The following is a 24,108-nucleotide window of genomic DNA, read 5'->3' on the forward strand; positions in this document are numbered from 1 at the left end:
CTCTGTCCCGCCTCTATCCCAGCCTGTATCTCCTTGGACCTCAAAACATGTAAGCAATTCTGGACACATGTTTTCTTCCTAAATTCTACTCCCTTCTATGTCCTTACAATGTCAAAGCGATTCAGACTCTCAGCTGATATCCTCACTCCAACGTGTATCCCCTATAGAAATGCTCTCAGTACCTGAGAGCAATCCTGGACTTGTGTCTCTTTCCTAGATTCCACTCTCTTCTATGTTCTTGTAATCTCAGAGCAATTCAGACTCTCAGCCACTGTCCTCACCCCAACTTGCATCCCTTATAAATAGATTCTCAGAACCTGAGAGTGATTCTGAACTCCTATCTTCTTCCCAAATTCTACTCCCTTCTATGCCCTTACAATGTCAGAGCAATTCAGACTCTCAGCGATATCCTCAACCCAACATGTATCCCCTACAAATAAGTCTTCAGAATCTGAGACCAATCCTGGATCCATATCTCCTTCCATGATTCTACTCTCTTCTAATTCCTTGCAATGTCAAAGCGATTCAGATTCTCACCTGATGTCCTCAATCCAATATATATCTCCTACAGATAAGTCCTTAGAATTTGAGAGTAATCTTGAATCTGTGTCTCCTTCCCAGATTCTACTCTCTTCTATTCCCTTACAATGTCAGAGCAATTCAGACTCTCAGCCAATATCCTCACTCTAACATGTATCCTCTATGGATAAGTCCTCAGAATGTGAGTGATTCTGGACTATAGGATATCCAGGAACATATATACCAGGGTACACCCCCTTATCTTCATACAAGTATTCTTATCCCTACTTTATTTGAAGCTGGGGCATAGTCTCATGTGTACTATTCTGACTCCACGTCTACAAGTTTGTATATTGCCTCTCCCAGATTGGTTAGTGGCTGGAATTTATGCCTGGCTCTGGGCAGTCCTTCCCCTGTGAATGAGTCTTCTGCTCTGCCTCTATCTCAGCCTATATCTTCTAGGACCTCAAAACATGAGAGATATTCTAACTCCTAGTATGAGCCCACTTCCCTAACTCCACTCCCTTCTATATCTCTTCAATGCCAGTGTGATAGTAATCTCAAGTCGAAGTCCTCTCACCCCTTCGCAGAAGAATCTTTGTATGCTCTTACTAGGTTGAGAATCTATTTCCTGGATCTCAGAAGCCCAATTTCTGGACGACCCTGACCTTACGAACCAATCCTCCACCAATGAATCCTCTAGAAATTCTGAACTACAATTTGTATCCACTTCCCAACATTCACCACACAGTGTACACTTCCCATTGAGGATCAATCCTAAATACGCAGGTCGAGTACACCTTAGCAGTGAGTATGGAGGGTACTTTGCAACTGATACAACTGTGTTCTTCTTTATACAATTATCCCAACCAAATACTACAAACAAAGCTGTCATTACTAGAGCAGTGGAGACAATTCAGACTGATATGTTTGGCACTCTTACTGATCTGACTGCACAAATCCACACTCTGTGTCAGATTCTCCAGGGGCAGGTACAGATACTGGTTGGATCAATCTGTTTTCTAATTCTTACCTTATTGCCGTATATGATCATTCATGCAGTTCCAAGTTTGGATTTGCTGAGAGATTCGTCCCTCCTTATTATCATTGGTCTTTTATTTATTTTTCTTATCATATGTCTTATATTGGGGATGATTTTCCAAGTCTCCTACCTGACAAGTGAAGCATAAGAGGACCAATCCCAAATGCATTCTTTGTTCTGTTCTCTTTTTATCAAAATTTTGGCCTTTCTCCAATATTATTATACTAAGATGTAGTATGACACCATACCCTATTTAAGATCCAATAGAAATTCATTTGAACACACTCACCATGCCTGATGTTACGGGCTTTATTTATGTCAGCTGATTTAAAGTGGATACCCTTTGATACCTGATTTGCCAAAAGTACTTACTGTCACTATTATCAAAAACTAGTGTGTGTGGAGACTTGTTTTTATGTCTATGAGGATTTTACTCTGACCCTAGTACAAGTACTGTATCATCCACAGAACTCACTGTGGCTGCCTCCTATTTCCTGGTTTTTAGAAGCTATTAACATTAGTCACAGTCACAACTCAAACACATTGCCAGAACTTCATTGGTTTTGTTCAGGAGTGGCAGTACTTGTGCTTGCTTGCTATTACTTGTTGCTATGCAAAATCCCATACAAATTGTCTGTCTTAGTATGAATTTTGGCATTGCCTTCTTTAAAAGTCTATTCAGCCCTCTCTGGAACATATTCCTATGGCATTGTAATCCCAGTATAAGCCTTTCAGAATCCAGAACCATTCCTATAGTCTAACACTTAACTATTTAATTCTTTGGATTAAGCTCTCTATCGATAAATTTTTTATTAAGTTGATAGGCATGTACGAAAAGTGGTGGTTTGTATGGAAAACTGTGGGGGCACATTTCTTCTGTTGCCAGGCTCATGGAGTGCCCTTAATACCGAATGATGGGCGATTTGGTAGCTGCTGTGATGTGCTGGGCGACAACAATGCGCTGGGTCATGGTGCACAGCCCCTGGAAGAACTTGTTGTTTGCTCCTGAGTATCAAGAAAAGGATCCTAATGCACCCCAAAGAGGCATCCAGGGCACCGCTTTCGGACCCTCATCGTAAAAGATCACTCGAAAAGTGTTTATTTCAAATGTTTCTAAATTTACAATGTCGACCGAATATACACGAGGAAATCAATTGCTCCAGAATCCACCCCCTCCTTCACTCGCTACCTTAGGGCAACCGCGAATGTCTACAATATGCCCCCCATAACCTCCCCACACCAGTGAACTACACCTTCTTCCCCCTGCTTCCGCCACCCCTCTGCGCACTGGCTCTCTCCAATTCCGAAATAAGTTCCTTCCCAGCGGAGATCGGCTTTGCCTTTTTTGGTGCGACAACAGCTATCTCCTCCTCCCCCTCCCCTCCCACCCTTTCTTCCCCTCCGATGAAAGCGTCCTCCAACAACCCCCTCAATTTATGATTCGCTCCAGCGGGAGCCGGAGCCGAACCCGCACCAGGGAATACAGGCTCCTGGCCATCCAGGAGTCCGAGAGCCTTCCGTTCAGCCTGCAATCGTCTCTGATAGTTCGGGGAATTGAGTACGCGCCAGCGGAGGCGCCAGCCGGTTGGTCCGAGCTCTTTTAACCTAGCTGGCTTCGTGCCGGTGAGGTATGCGTCTAAACCACCGACTTTATCTATTGTCCCTGTTCACCCACCTCTCCTCTCCAAAATCAGCCATCTAACTCCACATCTACTAGCAACTAGCAAGGGGGGTGTGGGCAGTACGTAAAACGCTAGTTGTAATATCCAAACTAAAATGCATCCCCAGCGCCCTGGAATACACACTTCTATGTCTGACGTTCGGCATCCATTGTCTGCGCGTCTTGTAGCGGAGGAAGTTCTCCGGGACGTTGTTGCCGAATTGTATGTGTTTCCCACCGTACAGGCCGAACCAGCTCTGCTTGAAGGTGTGCTTTATCGGATAGGGGTATTTCGGCACGTTGCGGAGGATGTGCTCGAGCCGGCGGCGGGAGGGCTTTGCCGCGGCGAGGGGAGTAGAGTGGAATTCGCGGACGAAACCTTTCAGGAATTGAGGGAGGGAGAAGGAGAGGGGGGGCATCGGCGGCTTGCGGTTCATGGTGAAGTTTATAATATTATCCACATACGATGGTTGTTGGTGGGTTGGTGGGGGAGAGTACCAATTCGGGGTCCCGCCAAACCAAACCGCGGGAGAAATTTATGATAATATTGTACCTCCCAGGGTAGAGAGAGGCTTACCCTGCCCACTCAAAATCTTGGCACCATAAAATTACATCTATAAAAGCAGCCCCTCCGTTTCTCACCTACCTTTTTTCTTTCCCCTTCTCCCAACAAACGGGTTTGTGCCTTCGGTCCTGCCCATTGATCCTCGTGTTCGATGTGGTCCAGTTGTACCGTTGGCAGTTCGGCGATTAATGGAAGCGTTTTGTTTTAAATAACACCCTAGCGTAAATCCGCGTCGACAGATCCGAGATTGATAACTTCCCCTTGTTTCCTCATCTTGAGTTTGTTTTCGGACTGAGCCCGGTGGGGAGGGAGGGAGATAGTTGGGCGCCATATTCCACCGCGTTGCATAGAACGTCGTTCTTTGACGTTTGGGCAAAACCATGGCTGCATACATTTATTTCTCCTGGAAAATCTCTTTTATTTGTTTGTGGCGGGGGAGCTGGCGATGCCTTGATGAAGAGTAATTGTTAAGTAGTGGGCCAAGGTAGAGACTTGTTTTCATAAGATCTTTCTTTTTCTATGCCTAGGCAGTATTCATAGACTCGTGAATCGTGATATACTCATACAGTGCAAAATCCGTGGATGCAAAAAAAAAAAAATCGAAAACCATACCCAAAAATCAAAATATAAAAGTGGAACAGAAAAATCCCTGGATATCAGAGTTGAGACACCACTAATCCCCCACGTTACCTCAACCTGTTCCAAGCTTCTCTTCTTTCTTTTTCCTCCTCCTTCTCTCCTTGCATACTTCTACAAATTCCTTCTTCCACACCTCCACCGCATCCAGCAACCCCATCTCATCTTTTAAGGGAGCATATGCAAGCGCCAATCTCTCAATTCTTTTCAACCCATCCTTGAGCATGTTCACCTCCGCCTCTGTCTCGTCAACTGTGCTCCTGCAGTCCACCACCATTAGCAATCTCACAGACGACTATATGGGCTGAGGGGTACTAACTCAAAAGGCAGCCTCTCGATCTCCTCCCTCAACCTCTCAATCTCTTCATTCGCAGCCTACAACATCATCTTAGTAACCCCCCCCCAGCAGAATCCCACAAACGCATAGAAGAAGGGGGGGAAGGGGGAAAGCGCACCTTCAACTCCCCACCCATCCTCCGCAACCCTCCTTTAACCCTCGCCAGCCCCCCTTCACGAGCAGGACTACCACCACCGATCCCTGTCAACACTACCGAATTCGTCATAGACCTACTCTTCCACTCAATCTCCTCCCTAGCCCTCCTCTCCCTCAGCAAATCCCTCAGAGAATCTGTAACTGCTGTTTCCAAACCCCAAATCCTGGCCGTCAAGCTCTCCTCCCTAGTCGCGAACGCTTCCCGCTCGGAAATCAGTGCGTCCTGGAGGTACTGCGCCTTCTCCAGATCGGACGTGACCACGATCGGCTCCGCCGGTGATAGTGACGATGGGGGAGACGGGGAAGTGGTGGGAGCGAGTGCGGATCCGGGCACGGGCTCTCGCAGGAGCAGCTGGGAGCGGAGTTCCTCATTCTGCTTCAGGAGTTCGGAATTTAGGTTTTCCAGGTCCCTGATCCGCGTCTCGTAGGAAGTTATTTGCAGGCGGGTGCCCGAGTGGCTGGTAGTTAGTGTTTCGAGGAGGTGGAGGATTGAGTCGTAGGTATCCTGGATTTTTATCAGCCTTGCCGGAATCACCAACCAGAGCCAACAAACAAACCAAACAAGAGGGAAAACAAACTTACGGCTTCCAGTGGAGTTCTCGGCGGTGTATGTGAGCCGTTCATCGCGCCATATGTACCGCGCTTGTACTTTTTTTTTTTTTTTTTTTCTCTCTCTTGTTTTCAAAGGGTCTTTTTTTGTTTGGCAGGGGGATACCGTATGGTTAATTTATTAGTGGAGGTGAGGTGTCAAATCGTCGTCACTGTGCAAGTTATGGTAACAGGGAGGGAGGACTGATTTGCCAATCAACTCTGATACCTCTTTCCACATTTCTTTTTTTTAATTTCTTAATTTTTACCCTTTCAGAATTTTTTCCCCGTGAGCCGCATAACTTCCGATCCACTGGCCTTGCCCGATTATAGGTTAAAGCAACATCCGTCCCTCTTCCCTTCCTTCCCTCCTTCCTTCCTTCCATCACAACACCACCCCATCACCAAGCAAAGCCAAACCCCCGTAAGTCCCCCCCTATCCCCCTTCCCCCTGCCCTCCAACCCCCTCCCACCATGATGAGCAAACAAGAGTTCTGCAATTCCAACCTCGTCCCTCAATTTCACCACACGTGATCCGTTCATAACCTCTGTTTCGGCGGATGCGTTTTGCTCGGCTTCCGGGGGTAAGAATTGTTATGGCGAAATGCGGATTTATTCTACCTACACTTGATCTGACTTTCGCGCCTTTATCGATTCCTTTTCCAAGCCTTGTCTCGGTTTTCATCAGTTTTAGGATGTGCTAATAGGTATATAGGAGGATGATGGGGAGGAGTGAGGGTTCCCGGATGCTGGTTGTTGTTGTGGATCATGGGTATGCTGGGTAGTAAAGATTGATTATCACAGCTGGGGATAGAGGGGGGGAAGGGGGGTTATGGTGAGGATGGGTTGTAGGAGAGGTGAATTGCCATTTGCTCACCCAGAGTGGGCATATATATCATGTATACGGTGGGTGATTTCTGGTGATCTGCGGAGGCTTGGCCTGTTAGGTTGGTTGATGCTTGGAGGTAGATGTCTGGGGTTTGGATACTGAACAGCACGTGCAAGAAAATCTGGTGTCTATAGACAGCTATCATAGTCCCAAGAATAACTTAACAAGCAATCGACACATCACCACTCATCAATATGAGCATAAGCATAATCCCATATCAGTACTCCCAATTCTCACCATCTCATCCCTCCTAACACAGGAAGGGGTTTCATCAAAAGGGAATCGACCGAAATGAAATACAATTTTTATTTCTCGCAACCCATCACAACCCACACCAACCGTCTACCGCCCCGCAACATAAGAAAAGGTAATGGAAAAAGTTAACGCCCCGGGTAGTGTGGCGACATGAAAAGTGACCCATGGAAACATCAATTATCACCCGAAACACTGCGTAGCTTAGACTGTAGAAAGATTGAATCCTCCCATCACAACCCAACCATTTACGATGCCTCGACCCCCGCTTCACTAAGCGTCTAGTCAAACCAAATATTCACCAACACTATTCAACATTTATCGCATATATCGTCCAACAATTTCAGAGGCCTTTGCAGCTGCTTGACCCAAAACTTGCGCAGCGTTCTCCAGATCCTCTCCGGCGGTTCCAGTGAACCTTCTGGCAAAATCTCTTGCAGTGAGTTCGAGCTCGCTATATCCTGCAGCATCGGCATCGTGTTCTTCATCATCTCTACCAAAGTATTGATTACTAGAGATGGCAGTTGCTCCTTCAAACCCTTGAAGACGGGTACGAGCTTCACTAACAGCCTGGGGATCGTAGGTATTACGGCCAAAGAATTCGTCAGAAGATATAGCCTTTTGGGTTCCAAACTTTTCCCGTGCGTACTTCTGGTCATCTTCTATACGAACATTAGTACAAGTCTTTCACAATGAGTGACCTGCATGTTCCATACCCTCAACCTTGGAGCTTAATCCAACAGAGCCGAATCCACCCGTTTTCTTTGCAGGGGCACTCGCAGCCGCTGCGCCTGCAACTTGTCCAAACCCTAGCTTATTCATCGACAACCCCAATCGCTCCACATCACTGCTCTGTCTAGCATGCGTAGGCGATGATGGGGTGACTGGCGTAGGGCTCAAGACACTTGCCTTTGTTTCTTTCTTGGTTTGCTGCTCTGCTTCAGGATCATAACCTAACCTCGCAATTCGTTCCGCCTCTTCCTTCGCCTTCTTCTCGGCCTCATCGAAATCAATTACATCCCCACCAGTGGCCTTCTTAGCCCCAAGCTTTTGCCCTTTCTTGGCTCCTAATACGCCTGTCCTTCGTGGTCCACTTGCAGATGTTGCACCGGCCTTCGTTCGCAGGGCAGAGGAGGTCGTGGTACGAGAAACGGCCGGCGCAGTCTCAGGGGAAGCGAGGGGGGACTTGGCTCGTGCAATGCCACTGCCATTTGAAGGAGTTCCAGTCCTACCAACCACCGGTGGGGTAGCAGTTCTAGACGGTGGGGGTGTTGGACGTTTGATGGAAGGCTTATCCCAGGAAGAAAAGAAATCTTCCTCAGCCTCAGTAGGGACAGCAACTTCTTCGCCACCTTCAACAATCACTTCTGCGGGATAACTGTTTTGCGCATAAGCTTGTGAATAGGCAGCAGGCGCTTGTGGGGAGGATACTCACAGTTGTGCATCTGCGGCTGCACGTTTCTTAAGTTCTTCTTTGTACTTGGTAGCTGTGTTGGATCCGTATTTGACTTTGGGATCCTTGGATGCCAATGCTGCAGACCCGCCATGACTCTGGAAATACTTGGTCGCAGATTCGTTACCACCGACTTTCATGAGCCTCAACTGATCCCATTGCCATTCTACACCTAATCAGCACGTGATTCGTATAAACCGAACTCTATCGAGCACCCGCAAACGTACGATCAAGAACGGTAGACCGGACAAAAGATATATGCACACCAAGATTACGGTGGTGAGCACTACAGTCGAGACACAGGTAGATACCGAACGGAACGGAAGACCAAGTTGGATTCTTGGAGTTACAATCGAAGCATACCTATATATTGTCAGTAAATATCACGCCCCTAAAAGGTAAAAAGAACTCAAGATTTGTCTCGGCCGGTAATTCCTACCTTATTGGCACGATTTGATTTGAGCTTCTCAAAGATTTTTTGGCCTTCGGTTTTAGATGCCAAACTCATGGTGGTCGTGGAAGCAGGTACCGGAGTATAATCGGGTCAGGACAAAAAGGATAAAAGGGGAGACAGAAAATGCGCGTGAGGGGAGATAGGAAGAAAGAAAGGATAGTTGTGCTGATTGTCTAAATCTGGCCTTTACCATCCTTCTATGATGACTCAGCCCGAGGAACCACCTCCTTTGTGAGAAAATAGAAGCTCCGAGAGGGGTTAAAGTGAGCAGCTGTTTGAGAACCCGCACCTTATTACGGTGCTAAGCTTCCTTAACAAGAGCCTCAGAAAAGGAAAACCCCCACCTCCGTGCTTCATTCACGATACCGCCCGCCAACACTCCCCTCTATCCCTGCTAGCCACCATCGCATCGTCAAAAACATTCCTTGCAATGTCGGTCCAGCTATCAACTCCGGTTCGTTCGATCACTTTGCGCTCAGGTATACGCGCAATCCGTGTCCCAGGCTCGTTAATCCACGCCCACCGCCGGCCATTCAGCGACACAAGAGCAAATTCGCAAAAGCATAAAATAGCGATAACGTCCAGCAGCGCATCGAGCAAGAAATGGGAGGAGCTTTCGAAGAGTCAAAAATTTGCACGAACAGCCAGCACGGGGGCAAGCTTTGTGACAGTTGTCATTGGGGCGGTCTTAACTGTGAGCAAAGAAAATAGAATACTGGGGATAAATTATGATCCGGCTTCTGGATACTGATCCGGCTACGCAGGGAGCCATCCTGGCGATGCTCTACACCGAAGTTTTTGCACCCAATTCTATCCCCAACTGGTTCAACAACATACACAACAGGATCAAGGCAGATTCACGCTGCACCAAGTTACTGGGGGAGAGGATCAAGGCGTACGGGGAGCCCACATCAAATCGTTGGGCCAGGAACAGGCCAATTGCGTATGTTTTTTCCCTCCTCTTTTTCTCCTTCCCAAGAGAGACGTATGGTACGATATGGCACACAAACTGAACCAGTTTGCTAACAGATCCACTGGGCAGTTCGAGCATTCGCAAAGACAAGCATGGCATAGAACATCTAATCATGCACTTTAACGTACGTTATTGTATAATCCAGGATCAAACATATTATCACTCACCTACTCTACGTGTTGCAGGTCGAGGGCACTGTTGACAAGGGAGTTGTCAAGGCTCACCTGACAAAGAGACCCGGGGAATCAAATTACGAGTACAAGTATTTGTTCCTCCAAGTCCCTGGTACGAAAATAACCCGTGGACACGAAAAGGCAAAACGTGTAACAACACAAATCTCGCTAACGACTGGCAGGCAAAGCTCGGGTATACCTGGAAAACGGAAGGGATAGAGGCAGCGGTGAGGGTGGGAAAAAGAAAGGGCTCTTTGGTGTTCAATGGGGGTGGTGAATGAAGCATCATGAGGGGAGGACCAAGCGAGTGGACATGTGTACGGTGCAGAGTATAGTGGTGAAGATATTAGCGTACAACGTAATGCTTAATGGGGTTTTAAAAGACGAGGTAAGCATCCAGGCCCCTTCTCTTTGCATGACTTTTTGGACAAAAGCTGAATAATTTGGCGAGATTCGCTCATGATTACTACCAAGTGGACTGTCAATATACTTGCAATGTTCTGGAAAGAAAGAAGATTAATACTGGTGTTACTATACTTGAGTACGAGTATTACTGGGAAGTGGTAAGTGATAAGTGGGGGGGGGGCGATTTCGCCGTAGAAATAGTAGCTTGTGGTTCCTTCCCATCGCTCGCCAAAGAGGGCCAATTATCGGGCGTGCCATCCCGTTACAGTATTCGCCCACCCACCCCAGTAAGGTAGGACAAAAAGGCTGGGCTTTCTCGCTTCCCAGAGCCCATGACAGGCTAAACCGTCAACACACTGAGCTCTTCCTCGCCTCTTGGGCAAAACGCATTTCCGACTACCACCATTCCCACCACCACCACACAAGATCTCCCCCCTCGGTTCAGCACTACCAATCGAATCGGGAGCTTGACCCAAGTAAGAAGCCTCACACCTTCAATCTTTCCGGGTTGTTTGACCACAGACGCCTCGCCTGCCCAACACATGGACAAGTGTCCAAGCTTGTCCACCATTACTTAACTATCATCGAGTACCGCCATCCTTAAATATGGACCGAATCCCCCCCATGTTACTACTACCACCACTGCGGAGTCCTCCTCACCTCACGAACACCGAGAAAAAGCTCCACGGAGTATACCGAATCCTTAACATTATCACCATCCCTTGACTTTGAAGAACCGCCGATAGTTATCTACCAGGGCAAGAAGAGCTTTTAGTCCTCAACCGCCCATTCAAATCAACCACCATTTCCACAACAATGCCAACGGAGGAGCCGGTGGTAGCTTCCGGAGTGGATTCATTCTCCAAACTCCCAACAGAGATCATAAGCAATATATTTTCTTACCTATCATACAATGATCTCTCCAGCTGTCTGTCAATCTGCCGTGAAGTGAGTAGAAACTACCACCACCACACACACACACACACAGCCCAACCTACCCGTGGACACACTAGCATTAAATAGAAATCACACGATCAAATATTAACCCGAAAACAATCCTTTTTTCTCAGTGGTATTACATCGGCACCGACCCTCTCCTCTGGCGCAAGCTAGACCTGAGCAACCTCCGCAGCACGTCCCTCCCACACTTCCTCGTACCCCGAACCCTCCACCGGCACCTGACAAACTGCCGCTCGCTCACCATCGACGCACCCATATCAATCGGCGTGCAGCACATCCTAACCCTTCTGAAGTGCGCGTCGCAATCCCCAAACCTGCGCTCCCTGACCCTGACCTCGATCCCGAACATCCGCTCGCAGGCGAAAGCGCTCGAGCAGTTCTTCCTATCCGTCAAATCGCGAAGCCTGCAACACGTGGATCTGTCGAAGACCTCGATAAGCACATCCGTGATCCAAGCCCTCCTGCAGACCTCGCGGAAGACGCTGAGGAGCCTGAACCTGGAATTCTCCAACATCGAGGACCCCTCGCTGCGCGCCATCGCCCAGTTCGAGGCGCTGGAGCACCTCTCGCTGTTGGACTGCTTCTCGTTGAGCAAGCCCGCACTGCGCTCCTTCCTGTCGAAACGGCTGCCGGCGAGCGTGCGCGTGCTGAAGATCTGCTGGCTGCCGGACGTCAGGATCGGATGGCTGTACGAGCTGCTCATGAGGCCGGGGAACAGGGTGGAGAAGATCGACGTTAGGGGCTGCGATAGGCTGACGCTGGGGGACTTGAGGTGCTTGCAGAAGATCAAGCCCGATCTCGAGATGGTTCATACGGCGCTACTGGAGGAGGAGAGCATTTGGGGGTATCGGAAGTATATCGAGTATATGGGGAGTTTGGCCCCACTACCGCCGATGGGAGTACCGACAGCTACACAAGAGTCAAAGGAAGTTTCCTCTTCTTCTTCTTCTTCTGCTACATCTACGGTGAAGAACTCAACGCTTGCCGGTACATTTCTAGAGTGTAGGTAGATGTGTAGGAGTGCCCGGCAGATGTTCATCGTTGTGCGGATCGATCAGTTTAATTTTCGGTGTTTTTCCAATTTTCAAAAATTCTATCTACGGCGCGATACTTGGCATAGTTTGCATTTCCCGGTAACTTACAGCACACCCAATTCTCATATATCTATTTATGTCTTGGACCACCACCACGGTAGCTCACGATAAATTGCATTTCCTTCCTTTGTTCAGCTCTCTTGGATAGATGTACGGTACCGTACTGTAGTCTAGCCACGATACCGGGTAATACTTGTAAATATATTTCAAAAGCCCATAAGTTTACCCACCTCTCGGGTAACACTTACTCTAAACCCGTACCACCTCCCAATAATATTGTGCAAGTAAGACACCGTACTTGAACATCACTCGTGACACCCATCTCACCAAAAAACAAACAAAAGATTATTCTTTCTTCACCTTGCAACCTTCCATGGTGGATCCAACCAATTGATCGCCCCACCCTACCGGTATAGTACTCGTATAGTTATAGGTTGCAAGAGAGAGGTGAGAGAGCTGGTCACCCCCGTTCAACAACACCCACGGATGGAAAATCCAACTTTCCACACGCAAGCCACAAGTGAAAAATCCGAAATATTCCAAATTCTGTGGCTTCTACAAGTGAGACAAGCAGTGTGATGGCAAGTCCTAATAGTCTAATTATGATTGGTGGATTGTTGGCTTCTCATGGTGAAGAGCTCTCCTGCTGCTCGCTCGAGTAGTCTCCCTACAGTTACCCCCCGTACCACACAAAAAAAAAAGGAAAAAAAACAACTCGCTACCTGAAACCAATGACGCAACGCCCATCTCTCTCCAGTCCACCGGCTACAGTTCGAAGAGCGTCGCAGAGGACAAAGTGCCACCTATGCATGCATCAGATATCATGGTCTAACGAATGTCTAGTCACGATTCCGAAAACTCCGTGCCGGTCCTCGAACACTGGGACAGGGTAGAAATGCCAAAGATGTTCGAGTTCTCCCCCCCCCCATCCTCGGCTACGCGAGAGGAAAAACACGGGAAACCACAGTTGGGACAAGACAAGAGGAATACTCGAGTGACGGTACTGGTAGGAGGGACAGAAAACTGGAACAATTGAGGACGACGCTACTCGTAGGACGTCCAAAATTTCCCCCTTCGGACCAAGGGGGGAGAGAAAAGGCAAGCGAAAAGGACTCATTTTCAGTCATGCCTCGGTTGAGACAAGTATGAGTACTTGTATCATGCTCGTGTATCATAAAAAGAAAACACTCAAGTACCATAATGCAACAGACCGTGCCAGGAGGGGCAACTCCAACGTCCTCACGAGATGCAGTGGGCGTCTGCAAGCTCACTTAGCCATCCAAGAGCTCGTGCAAAGAGCGAGGGAATAATAATTGGAAAGAAAGAATAAAAGCGCTAGTGCTCGGATTACTGTATCTAGCGAGCGAACAAGCGAGCCCGATACTGTACGAGTAACTCGAGCATTACCCTACTCGAGTAGTTATTAAGCACGGTAACATTCAGTACCACAACATGATCGTACTCGTTCAGTACCCGTGCACGAAGTCGAGTGCAAGTGAGGCGAGCCCAGAGCACTCCGATTGGCTCCTGATCACATCAACTGGAAGAAAGAAGAAAACACCAAGATTAGCCCTTACTGTGCTCGAGCCATCCACAAAATCTCGCGGAAACCCACCATCTCGCGTAGACTTTAATCTCTGAATCAAGGAACACAAGTTCCAAAGAAGAACTAGCGTTTCCTGACACGGTACAAGATCGCCCCCCGAAGCTTCGTTGTCGGACCTCATTCCCAACCCCGCCAACCAGTTGTCCCAAGCCAAAAACTAATCCCGGGTGGAAGGAGATATGACAGGTACTGTAGCACACGCTTCGCAATTCTGGCCAAGTTGGAATTTTATTCGTGGTTCGCCACATGCGCCAGTTCATCGACCGGATAGAAAAGGAAAATGCTGTATCGTACTCGAGTACAGTACAAGTACGCACGAATCGGAGTCGCCGCCACGCGAGTAGAAATGCTGTTTTCATGGGTTGTCACTCGCACTGTGATAATTGCATTGCGCCGGGTGCGTTCGGAGTGAGCTTACGCTCGTGTATGTATGATACGAGCACTGTACGGCACTTCCGCGGTGATGGTGAGTATCGGTGCGACACTGCTGTGATAACGTACGGAGGACGGAGGACGCGAAGGGCGGGGAAGGGGGGAAAGGGAAAAAAATACGGTAATATACACACTGGTATTGGGAGAATCCCCCACTCTGCGGCGTTGACGGAAACTGAAAGTGTAGAAGAGCACGAAAAAGCCCCCACGATGCGACCACCGCTTACCGGCTAACACACGAACCGGGCGAGTTCCTCAACATTTCCACCAGGAGAGAAAAAAAATCCACACCTTTTCCATCCAAGTACTTCTTTTTTTCTTTTTCTTCCATGATTGGGTGACGATAACCCGGCACATTCTATCCGGTCTCACAAAAACCGAGTGACAATTCGTGCCCCTCCCTTCATAAACCCGAAACCCTAAGCTCCATCCCACCCCTGGCATTGTCGGCGAAAATTCACTTGGCGCCAAGTCCTGGACCTCACTATATAATGGCGCCGTCCCCACGTCCCTCTTACCTCCTCATACTTACCTAGCGACAGTGTTTTCTGCTCATGAAGAGTTAAGACTCAGGGATCTCCGACCTCATTGCACAGCGAGGACGCGAGCCTCTGCCAAAGGCCTTCGGGTCTATTGGGTTGCTTAATTTTTGATTTATTCCTTTTCGGAGGCTACTTTTTTTTTTCCATCAAAGTTTGGGCGTTTGCTTCCGAGGCTTTGAGGGAAAAGAAGAGAATTTTTGCCTCTTTCCTTTTTTGCAAGAGATAGGTTCGGGTAAATTTTTCAAACGAGGATGGTGGTGGTTCTGGTGAGAATAGTGTAATCTCGTACCTATTTGAGCCTCTTGAATGGCCCCTGGATCGTGACTGGTTTATTGTCCGTCGATCCTGTAATCGATCGCTTGGCTACCGGTGCGCCTCGTTTGGAGCGTGTTTGTCGTAATTTTTTTTCCATAGTGTGGCTCTTATAGGAAAAAGGAAGTCATAAGCTTTGTTGTTTGTCTTTTACTCGCGTAGAAGCGGCAGTTGGCTAGTCTGTCGGCCACTTTTTTCATCGGGATCCTTGCCCCCCCCTTTCGTGTCTTGGGATGATCCAAGGATGCTGTAGACTAGTCTAAGCCGGACCCCTCCTCGCAATACTCGTGTTTACGAGCCGAAAATTGGCCTTTGATACAGACGAAATCAGACGCTGATTCTTGGCTTGGGGATACGAGTAGAGTTTGGGAGGGGTTTTAGTGGGGGTCATCCCACGAGTGGAGTACGGTAGCTATCATACCATATCCATCACCAGCGTTCACGAGCTGAGCCGGAATTCAGCTCGTTTGACATTGCTGTTCTGCTCGTCTGTTCGCAAACGGGCTGTAGAGCACCCGTGATCTGGCAGATCAGAGTGATCGTGTTCATTAGGCCTACCATGATTGCAGTGGCCTCACATGCATGAGCGCGCTTCAGGCATTGGACCAAGGTTTATTACACTGATAATCACTCGCAATAATGCTTTTCAGCTCTTCAGCTACCGTATCGTGCAGGTAATGTATGGTACTGCCAGAGGACAAAAAACTCGAGGCGGTGGCCGTTTTGCACTAGGACCGGGCCCTCTTTACTATCCTCTCGCTCCCTAGAATCTAGAGGTTCAACTTCACGCCAACTAAATCAAGCTGGGAAACAAGTGGAGAGAAAATTTTCAACAGAGGTTCGTGACGTCGAGAAACCACTGAAAACCTAGAATAAAGGTGGTTGTCATGTATCCCTTGTAAATTATGGCACCCTCCATACAGAGTTTCAGGTTACTTCGGATCTTACAGCACCAGGCTGCTTTTGGTGTAAGAGAGTGAGCGGCCGAGTTTTTTTGCTGCCCTAACCGTACAAGTTCGTAAATTATATTCCGGAGCGTCCTTTCTTCCTTGTTGGTTTGCTGACGCCTGCAGCGATTGTTGAGAGTGCAATATTCCGGTTCATCTGGGTTTCTGTCAGGGATTCAAGGTGCTTTGCTGATAATCAGGTATTTCGCTGACGAGTGCGCAGCGGGCCCTTCTGGATGATCAATTGGAGGAGCGTCTTGGGTTTTTTGGCTAGAAAGGGTCAGTTGTAAGCGAAGCGCTGGATCCCCTATTGGTTATTGATCCTCTCCGCTTGATAAAGTTTTCATATGTTAAATCAAGGGTTTACCGACGGTAGTGGGTAGAGGACGGTTAATGGGGGGTTGGCATCCCTTTAACGACCGCTCCTAAGGTCCGATGAAATCCCAGTAGGGTATATTATGTACTGTGCCTGGCGCAGTCCTTTTGGGATCGCTGAGGCGATTTCCGTGGTCAGGACAGTCAGAATGGGAAACCCCTCAGCATGTTTGCCCGGTATGAATTTACCCCATCCTCCTTCGGAATATTCCCGCCTCCGAAAAGAGCTCCAGAGGTAGCATTGCTCTATCTCTTAGCATTAGTTTGGGTTGGGGAGGGCTCCGAAGTTCGGCCTAGTCATAGTTCCTCCTTGGTAAGAGTCAATCATACTCAAGACGTATTCAGCCAAGAAGAGGTATGCCAGTGATACACGGCTGAGGTGCGGAGTTTCCTAGGCTCTGTCCATACTTTTAGGTTACTAGCTAGTGTGTTCAAAAGGGGAGATCAGGGGACTTGCTATATCAAGATCATAATGAAAGCAGTTCTGGGCTGGGATGAAAAGGCTCCTGATCGGTTATTTTGCCCGTGCCCCGTAACCCCCGGGCAATACAGGGTCTTCTGGGGCCAGCGGGTAGAGTTGAGTGCGGTTGAGTGCGTGAATGCTCAACGGCGGCTCGGTCATGAAGAGCTGAGGAGGTCGGTTATTATTTTAAGCGGAATGTGATTATGGGCTCGGTCCCGATGACTGAGGATTTGCAGGGGAGGAACGATTGCGGGGGAGAGTTGATAACTGGGGCCTACAGCAATGAGCGGTTTGCAAGGACGGTAACTGGTACGCGTCCCACAGGAAACGGCAACCCTATACTCAAGTAATTTCATAAGCAGGTACTGTACTCAGCCGCTCGGGATTGGGTAATCTAGTGTACTGCTCTAGAGCTACCCCCTCTGGCTGTGGATCTTGCCTTCGTAGCACTTGGAGAAATACCGTCAAAGGATTAAGCTACCAACTCCATCGGCCATATATCCGGTTGAGCCTCCATTATATCGTACGAGCAGGCCCATGATAGCCCAAAGATCTTCCGTAGATCTCCGGAAGAGCCCCGCCAGCTCGGAGTCGATAACCCACGATCTGCATTTTTTCTTTTCTTTTCCGTTTGCCTCTCTCAATTGTCGAATTCTCCAAACACAAGTTGTGTCACAGTCATATTGAATTATTTCGAGGAATGAAGTGTGTGCGTTTGTGGCTCCGCAGGGGCCGCGGGTATCCCGAGATCCAGCCCGGATCCCGGGTGATCCTGGAGCCGGTTATTTAAGGTTGGGGACTAATATGCAGGGCCGGTTGTCAGGGGTTGAATGAAGCGTGGTGTAAATGTAGAGTAAACCTTTCCATGGCATGTGTGTTGGGGTGCTGCGGTGGTGCTGTACCGGCACCCGGAAATGCAGCGGTGGGGTTTAGAGATACGGCACTTTGGCCACCGGCTATTATGGAGGCATTGCCAGGGACCTGGGTCGGGAGATTCTCCGGGCGACTTGTCATATTCTCAAGTATTGTGTTTCTGGTTCTTATCGGATTTCCCTTCTGTCCACCGTCACGCACCCGCTGAGCCGGCCGGAGAGCTAATAATACTTTAAGTCCCATTTGGGTCAGGATCACTATCGATGCATCCTTATATGGCGCCTAATTTGTCAACCTTATCGCTCTGCACAGGAGCTGATGCTTGTTCCGAAGTCTGGTAATACAAAAGCAGCACATGGCTCCCCCATTCCTGTTTAAGCTAAATATTAGCCTACGGTGGGCACTTTAGAACATTCACGGTAATAAGGCAAACTACATATTCACCGTGTATGATCGGAATGCATACGCTAAAAGTGCTGATAAAGGGTCAAGTGCCCGTTATGGAACCCTTGCTAGCGAGTGATATTTTGTGACTTGACGATTCCTTGATCCATCGTGGCATTTGGGGGCCGAAGGGCAACGCACCTCTCTTTGGCCAGTGATGTTGGCCACGGGACCGTGCACAGTTGCGCTGATTGACATCTCGACGGAGGCTCGCCTTGATACCCGGGCCGCGGGCCCCGTTCCCCGTCCTCTAAAAAACCGGGAGAATATCTGCGTGACCGCGCGGTGCGCATCTAAGCGCAACATATGGTGAGAGTGTTCGGACGAACCATGAACACAATGACCTGGGACATATTAAACCTCCCCACGTCACCGCCAATGGAGATCCCCTCTTTTACTTTTCTTCCTCTTTTCCGTCACTTGCAAGTCTTCTCTCTCTCCTCCCTTTCGCCTTCTCCTCCACGGCGGACGGCTAAACAGCTCTGATGGGGGTTCCCCCCACTTTTCCCGGTTGCCACTACTCGTACCACATGCAATCTTGTCCGAAAGGCGAGTGAGACTACATGAATGCATTCGGCACCTATTTGAGTAACGAGCTCCGCAGTAGTGCCCCCCACACCCAGCCGCCTTGTCGATCACTTGCTTGTTTTTTTAGAACCGAACCGGTTTGCTGTCTGATATTGTAATTATAATTTATTTATTCCTCTGAGAAGACGGGGGTTCTCGGCTATCGTGCCAAACAGAATCGATCTTGGTGCGGGGAGGGAGAGAGGGATTTGAGGAGGAAAAAAGGCCGCCCAAATTCTCCGCTGCAGTGTGCATTAAATGCGGGAGAGATTTCGAATTGTCTTGTCTTATTTCTCTCAACATGAAAGGGGGGAAAAGGGAAGAAAAGGGAAGAAAAGAAAAGTTGGCGGTATATACGGTAAGGGAAAAGTCTTGACCATCGGTATCCACGCTCTTCCCTTTCCATTCTTTCTTTAACCTTCTCTTCGGCGTTACGAGCAATTTACCAGTTATCTTGGTAATCGCCTAATTTCCTTCTGGAGGGGGGGACATCTTGGACCGGTTGAAGGCGTTTGATTTTCCACATTTGAGGAAGATGATGCTTGTTCGAGGTCTCGTGGCTAATGATGTGAGGAGGATACAGGTAATGGGCGTGTGGGCAAGCTGTTTCGCGTACTAAACAGTGTGAACAACTCAACGGGGACACGCTTGTCTGCCGAGCGAGTTTATTACTGATTGTTGGGATTTGAGAGGGATCGAGGGAGTACCGCAATGGTGGAAGCGAGAAATGGAGGAAGAGAGAGCTGATAGGGGAGAGAGGGGGAGGGAGAAGGGGGCAGGAGAAAAGGGAGAAAGAGAGATGAATTTACTTATTATGATGCTCCAAGCACTGTGCGTGCTGTACAATTTATTATGATAATATTATTATTATCGCTTTCCGGGAGACCCCAAGTTGAGCCCTTTACTATCGGTTCATATCGAGTTCTCTGTCTCCATTTTATTCGAGATTTCGCCAATACTATCGCAGCTCCCTACCTACGAGCCCAGGTAAGGTAGTAAGTAGTCCCTTCGGAAATTCCATTGGGGGTGAGAGCTCCCCCCCCCACTCGAACTGTTTTTTTTATTGTTTACGCCCAACCTGACAGCAAAGAAGTTGCTGTCTTTTTCTCCTTGGTCCATTTGGACACAGAGGTCTTCACCACTCATCATCACCATTAGCCCCCCATAAGCCATCACCGACACCCACGCCAACCCTAGAAGACATTCCCCCAGCAGTTAGCACCCAAGCCCAGCAACGGCCACCGACAACCAGGCCTTTCACACTCAATATCCCAATCAAACCACCAACCGCCCGTTGTCGTGTGTTCGTCATCCACTACCCTCCTCGCCAACAACACAGCTAAATTTAACCACCATTGCAACCATTGCAACCACTGCAACCACTGCAACCACTGCAAACATCAGCACAAACCACAAACCAAAAAAAAAAACATCATTCCCGCCCACAACAAACACCTTTTCATTCTCGTGATACGCTCTATCCCCAATTTCAACTAAACTCTTCAGCCGCATTCTACTGAAAATTTAAGAACTCGGAGCTCTCCTGCCTCATCCGATACCACATAGATAATGACCATCGACGACCCTGCGTATGTGTAATCCGATACTCAGTTCCTTGCTGTTCCTCCTGTGCCACACGCTGCCGCAACAAAATCGCTAACCCGTGAACCCCGTAGTCAAAGCCAACAACTCCTCCTCCCTGCTCCCCTCACTTTCTTTCATGCTAAAATACCCTTCAAGTGGGCTCCCCTTTGCAAGTATCTTTCTTGTTCTTGTCTGTTGATAATTAACCGCTTTGATAGGCATTGGCAGCTGCGCTCGTTGCTGTGCTCGCCCGCTCCGAATACCCTGTACTACCCTACTGATAACAACGTCTACTCCCTGAATCCGGCAACTAGGAAACGCGAGATCGTAGCTACACTGCCATTCGGTCCGAGATGCATAGGTGCGAGGTATGGTTGGGTATGCGCCGGCGGTGTTGAGAATGGCCAGTTTGCTTCAATACGTGTGAGACAGCAGGATAAGGGCTCCGACCAACGATGGGGGGATGATGAGGTCGAGGAAGGGGAGGAGGCCAGGGAGTCTATATCTGGAAGCCCAAGGCGGATAAGCCCTGATATAAAAATCAGTCAGTTGGGGGGGCTAATTGTGAATTCGGTTACCCTGCATCGACCTCCATCGTCGACAAGCGATGACGATGTGTTGGCAGTTCTCACGTAATTAATTTTCTCATACCGTGCCCTACTGCACCTTTGTGGCTAACGGTTTATTTGCTTGGATTTAGGAATAACGATAGGACGGTACGGATATTCCATCTGGCTCAAAATAAGGTTCTCACCACATTACATCTGAGCATTGCTACTAATCATGCTTCGGTATCCCCGGATGGGCAGCATTTGGTTGTAGTAGGAGATTCAGAGAAGGTGCATTTCTACCACCCGGCTTCCCCTGCCGGATCATGTCCGGGGACCCCTGGTACTGGAATTGGAGAGGCCGGTGCTGAGTCTTGGGTTTTGTCATCGCATCCTCCATTGACCGCCGGAACGGATGCGTTGATTTCAACAAGTTTCTCTCCATCCTCGATTCTATGCGCTGTGGCGTCACAGGATGGCTCTATAACCATATTCGATACTCGGTACCTGTACCCTAACGCCTATCCCGGAGGTCCATCCCCCATTGTCCGGAGAATACCCTCTTCACGGCCAAAGACGTATGCGGGTGCTGTCAGGAGCGTGCAGTTTTCTCCGGCCCCTTGGGATTTGTTGGTTTGGGCCGAGCATTCTGGGCGGATATGTGTCGCGGATGCTAGGAGTAACTTCACCAAGCGACAGGTTGTGGACATCCTCGTGGAAAAGGATGACCTAGTTGAGGCCGGGGTCCAATCTGCCGAAGGGGGTGATATCCCCCGCTGGCGCGGACGTGAGGGCGCTTCCAGCAGGAGGATCACAAGGGACGAAGAAGCAGTTGAGGAGGATTCCGTTACGGCTACGGCCGGGGACGATGATGTTCACGCATTCTTGAGTCGCCGATTTGATGAACTGTCAGATCTCGTATCCAGAGTACGAGGAAATTCTCACGAGTGGTGGGCAACTTCAACATTAAATAACGCTCCTAGTTATGCAACTCCTGCGCGTGCTCCAACCTCCACTTATACTCCGGCACATCCGCTCACTCGTACAACGACAGCTCCTCAGCCTTCACAACCCACCACAACACAACCGTCCAACGCTCCTGTATCTTCAACCACACCTGCGCTTCTCCGCGATTACCGTGAACGACAACTTGAGCATGAACGCGCAATGAGACGAAATTATGACCCGCCACGACGTCGTAATTCCACCCATCCATCATACATTGACCAGTCTACGTCCACTTCGACATCTGCGCAATACCCGGTGCCACTGCCAACCCCTCCTTACCCACCAGCAACCGATATGACCGGGGCCCCACAAAGACTCACCTGGAGCCCAACCGAAACCCCAAGTTCACGGCCAATCGAGGCAAGCCAGGCGGATCATCAGCGAAGTGGGGACCATCTCAGCCTGCTGATCGCCGAGGAACGAAGGCAAAGCTACTTGAGGCGACGCGCAGCAACCAGTAATGCGGCAGCCGGAATTGCAGATGATGCGGGTATCGGGTATCGTGACGATGGCGACGGCGTTGATATCACGGGATGCACCCTGAGTCGTGATGGGAGCAAGTTGTAAGCGGCAATTTTTCTTTTCCCTTCTCTCCCTTTCCAAAACTAGTCACGGGGGGCGTGTGCATGTGTTGGAGCGATACCTGGTGCTAACTCGCCCGTAGGTACGTGGCCACCGACACCGGGATAGTGGAATATCACGTCGACATTGCTGGACGAAAGGTCTTTCCTAGTTATGCTCCTCGTTGATTCCGGTTTCATCCGTCCGCCCACCATCCCCACACCAATTGCTCCTCGACCTTCCTGTATGTGTAGCCTTTTTTTTTCCTTTTCTCCCTCAAGTATTCTCTTTATTAGCCACGACTTGTTTAGTTTTCGATTCGCATCCGCATTTGGTCCTTTTTCCTTGTTCTTTTCTTCATGCTTGCTTTTTCTCTCTTTCTATTTCTTCATACTCCTTTTCCCGGGGGTTACTTTTGCTTTGGGTTCGAATATTTTCATGGCGAAAATGGTGAATGGATTGGGATTTCTCTTTTGGAAAGCGGGGTTTTTTTCTTCAAGTGTTACTTTTTCGTTTCTCTACCCCGTCCGGATATCGGAAGGGGTGTGCGAAGTGGGGGAGATTGTTTTCTTTTTGGTGTTTATCTTACCATATACTATACTAGGGTTTTGAAGAATTTCACCAAGTTGTGGAATATGTCTTGTTCCATTCGGGAGGTAATGTGCTCTCTGGAGCGCTATATGGTCTGTATGGTCTATATGGTTTCATGGAGGGATATTTATTATCACATATTATCACAGTATCATGGGTAAATCTACGGGAGGCGGTGATCACCCGTTATAGCCGATGGATGGATCATAAGACCGACCGGCCGACCGATCCATTCCACCAGGCAACCAACCAACCAAAAAACAACCCGAACACTCGATCCTCCTTTTTTGAGGAATGCGATGCGGGCATTCACACGACAGAAGGAGAATGCCGACCCGGAAAAACGCCAACCCTGTCATTTTTACGTATATTATACATAATCATAGTATATCACTCGCACCTGGATCAGCAGAGAAGGGAAGAAAAACGCCCACAGCGTCAAAACGCATGGAGATGCCATAAAATGGCTAGAAAATGACGGCTTCATTTTCTTCCCCATCTCCACATTCACCCTCGACAATGGGGCAACCAACCAACCGACCGACCAACCAGCCAAACCACACAAAAACAAACCACAAAACAAATCACACAAAAAGAAGAAACGAGAGCGCAAGAACAAGAACAAGAACAAGGATTGGAAATGAATCACTCTGGCCCAAGACATCCCAGGGCGGAAATTACTCGTAATGCCGGTCCAAGCCATCAAACCAGCAAGCCAGCGGTTCATACGGGTACGGGGGACAATCCAGACATGCAAAAGGTGGACGGGGGGGACATGTACGAGTACCGTAGAAGAAAAAAAGTAATTTCACGGGAGGTTTTTTGTTTGTTTTTGCCTTGTTTTTCTCTCTTTCTCTCCAACTCTTCCCGTGGGCGAGTGATTTGTTGTGTTCGCGAGCACAAAACACCTTCCGTGGGTAGTGTGTACCGGTAGCTAGCTAATCGATGACGGTAAAATATGCATATATGTATATATTTTAACAACCCGACTATCATAGCACCTTCCCCGCCGCGGAGGAGTGCGCCGTCGGGCTCAGGTAACGCGCATCTCTATCGCCAAGGCGGGAACGGACCAACGAGTGAGTACCGATGATGATGT

General features: G+C 48.8%; 6 protein-coding genes; 2 read left to right on the forward strand and 4 right to left on the reverse strand.

Moving 5' to 3' along the window:
• Positions 1-2,808: 2,808 nt before the first annotated feature.
• Positions 2,809-3,640, reverse strand: GSTUM_00006361001 (uncharacterized protein; the record flags this gene model as incomplete). The annotated part of the gene is made up of 2 exons (XM_002838543.1): positions 2,809-3,224; positions 3,307-3,640. The coding sequence occupies 2 exons, from the start codon at positions 3,638-3,640 to the stop codon at positions 2,809-2,811; spliced, it is 750 nt and encodes a 249-aa protein (XP_002838589.1).
• An 837-nt stretch (positions 3,641-4,477) lies between these two features.
• Positions 4,478-5,642, reverse strand: GSTUM_00006363001 (uncharacterized protein; the record flags this gene model as incomplete). XM_002838544.2 has 4 exons in its annotated part: positions 5,498-5,642; positions 4,878-5,420; positions 4,742-4,797; positions 4,478-4,682 (listed from the first exon to the last, which is right to left on the reverse strand). The coding sequence occupies exons 1-4, from the start codon at positions 5,537-5,539 to the stop codon at positions 4,478-4,480; spliced, it is 846 nt and encodes a 281-aa protein (XP_002838590.1). The 5' UTR covers positions 5,540-5,642.
• Positions 5,643-6,502: 860 nt separating this feature from the next.
• On the reverse strand, positions 6,503-8,793 carry GSTUM_00006364001 (uncharacterized protein). XM_002838545.2 has 5 exons: positions 8,537-8,793; positions 8,325-8,460; positions 8,080-8,263; positions 7,361-8,022; positions 6,503-7,306 (listed from the first exon to the last, which is right to left on the reverse strand). Exons 1-5 carry the CDS (start codon positions 8,603-8,605, stop codon positions 6,963-6,965), a joined length of 1,395 nt encoding a protein of 464 aa, XP_002838591.1. The 5' UTR covers positions 8,606-8,793; the 3' UTR covers positions 6,503-6,962.
• Positions 8,794-8,917: 124 nt separating this feature from the next.
• On the forward strand, positions 8,918-10,208 carry GSTUM_00006365001 (uncharacterized protein). XM_002838546.2 has 6 exons: positions 8,918-9,245; positions 9,316-9,494; positions 9,594-9,648; positions 9,710-9,809; positions 9,880-10,085; positions 10,172-10,208. Exons 1-5 carry the CDS (start codon positions 8,982-8,984, stop codon positions 9,972-9,974), a joined length of 693 nt encoding a protein of 230 aa, XP_002838592.1. The 5' UTR covers positions 8,918-8,981; the 3' UTR covers positions 9,975-10,085; positions 10,172-10,208.
• Positions 10,209-12,754: 2,546 nt separating this feature from the next.
• Positions 12,755-14,719, reverse strand: GSTUM_00006366001 (uncharacterized protein). XM_002838547.2 has 3 exons: positions 14,315-14,719; positions 13,772-14,204; positions 12,755-13,696 (listed from the first exon to the last, which is right to left on the reverse strand). Exons 2-3 carry the CDS (start codon positions 13,881-13,883, stop codon positions 13,623-13,625), a joined length of 186 nt encoding a protein of 61 aa, XP_002838593.1. The 5' UTR covers positions 13,884-14,204; positions 14,315-14,719; the 3' UTR covers positions 12,755-13,622.
• A 7,432-nt stretch (positions 14,720-22,151) lies between these two features.
• On the forward strand, positions 22,152-23,141 carry GSTUM_00006369001 (uncharacterized protein; the record flags this gene model as incomplete). XM_002838548.2 has 2 exons in its annotated part: positions 22,152-22,420; positions 22,522-23,141. The coding sequence occupies 2 exons, from the start codon at positions 22,152-22,154 to the stop codon at positions 22,604-22,606; spliced, it is 354 nt and encodes a 117-aa protein (XP_002838594.1). The 3' UTR covers positions 22,607-23,141.
• Positions 23,142-24,108: the final 967 nt, after the last annotated feature.

The sequence above is a fragment of the Tuber melanosporum genome (genome assembly GCF_000151645.1).
Source record: "Tuber melanosporum whole genome shotgun sequence assembly, scaffold_26, strain Mel28".
Classification (NCBI taxonomy): Eukaryota; Fungi; Ascomycota; class Pezizomycetes; order Pezizales; family Tuberaceae; genus Tuber; species Tuber melanosporum.

What these genes read in the sequence shown, in the direction of transcription:
- GSTUM_00006364001 (XM_002838545.2), bottom strand. Translation starts at nt 8,605, where the DNA reads ATGAGTTTGGCATCTAAAACCGAAGGCCAAAAAATCTTTGAGAAGCTC. An exon ending in CCGGTCTACCGTTCTTGATC is followed by an intron (nt 8,264 to 8,324) that starts GTACGTTTGCGG and finishes GATTAGGTGTAG; the next exon opens with AATGGCAATGGGATCAGTTG. An exon ending in ATTAAGCTCCAAGGTTGAGG is followed by an intron (nt 7,307 to 7,360) that starts GTATGGAACATG and finishes ATGTTCGTATAG; the next exon opens with AAGATGACCAGAAGTACGCA.
- GSTUM_00006365001 (XM_002838546.2), top strand. Translation starts at nt 8,982, where the DNA reads ATGTCGGTCCAGCTATCAACTCCGGTTCGTTCGATCACTTTGCGCTCA. An exon ending in GCCAGGAACAGGCCAATTGC is followed by an intron (nt 9,495 to 9,593) that starts GTATGTTTTTTC and finishes TCCACTGGGCAG; the next exon opens with TTCGAGCATTCGCAAAGACA. An exon ending in ATCTAATCATGCACTTTAAC is followed by an intron (nt 9,649 to 9,709) that starts GTACGTTATTGT and finishes TACGTGTTGCAG; the next exon opens with GTCGAGGGCACTGTTGACAA.
- GSTUM_00006366001 (XM_002838547.2), bottom strand. Translation starts at nt 13,883, where the DNA reads ATGAGGTCCGACAACGAAGCTTCGGGGGGCGATCTTGTACCGTGTCAG. An exon ending in ATTAAAGTCTACGCGAGATG is followed by an intron (nt 13,697 to 13,771) that starts GTGGGTTTCCGC and finishes TCTTTCTTCCAG; the next exon opens with TTGATGTGATCAGGAGCCAA.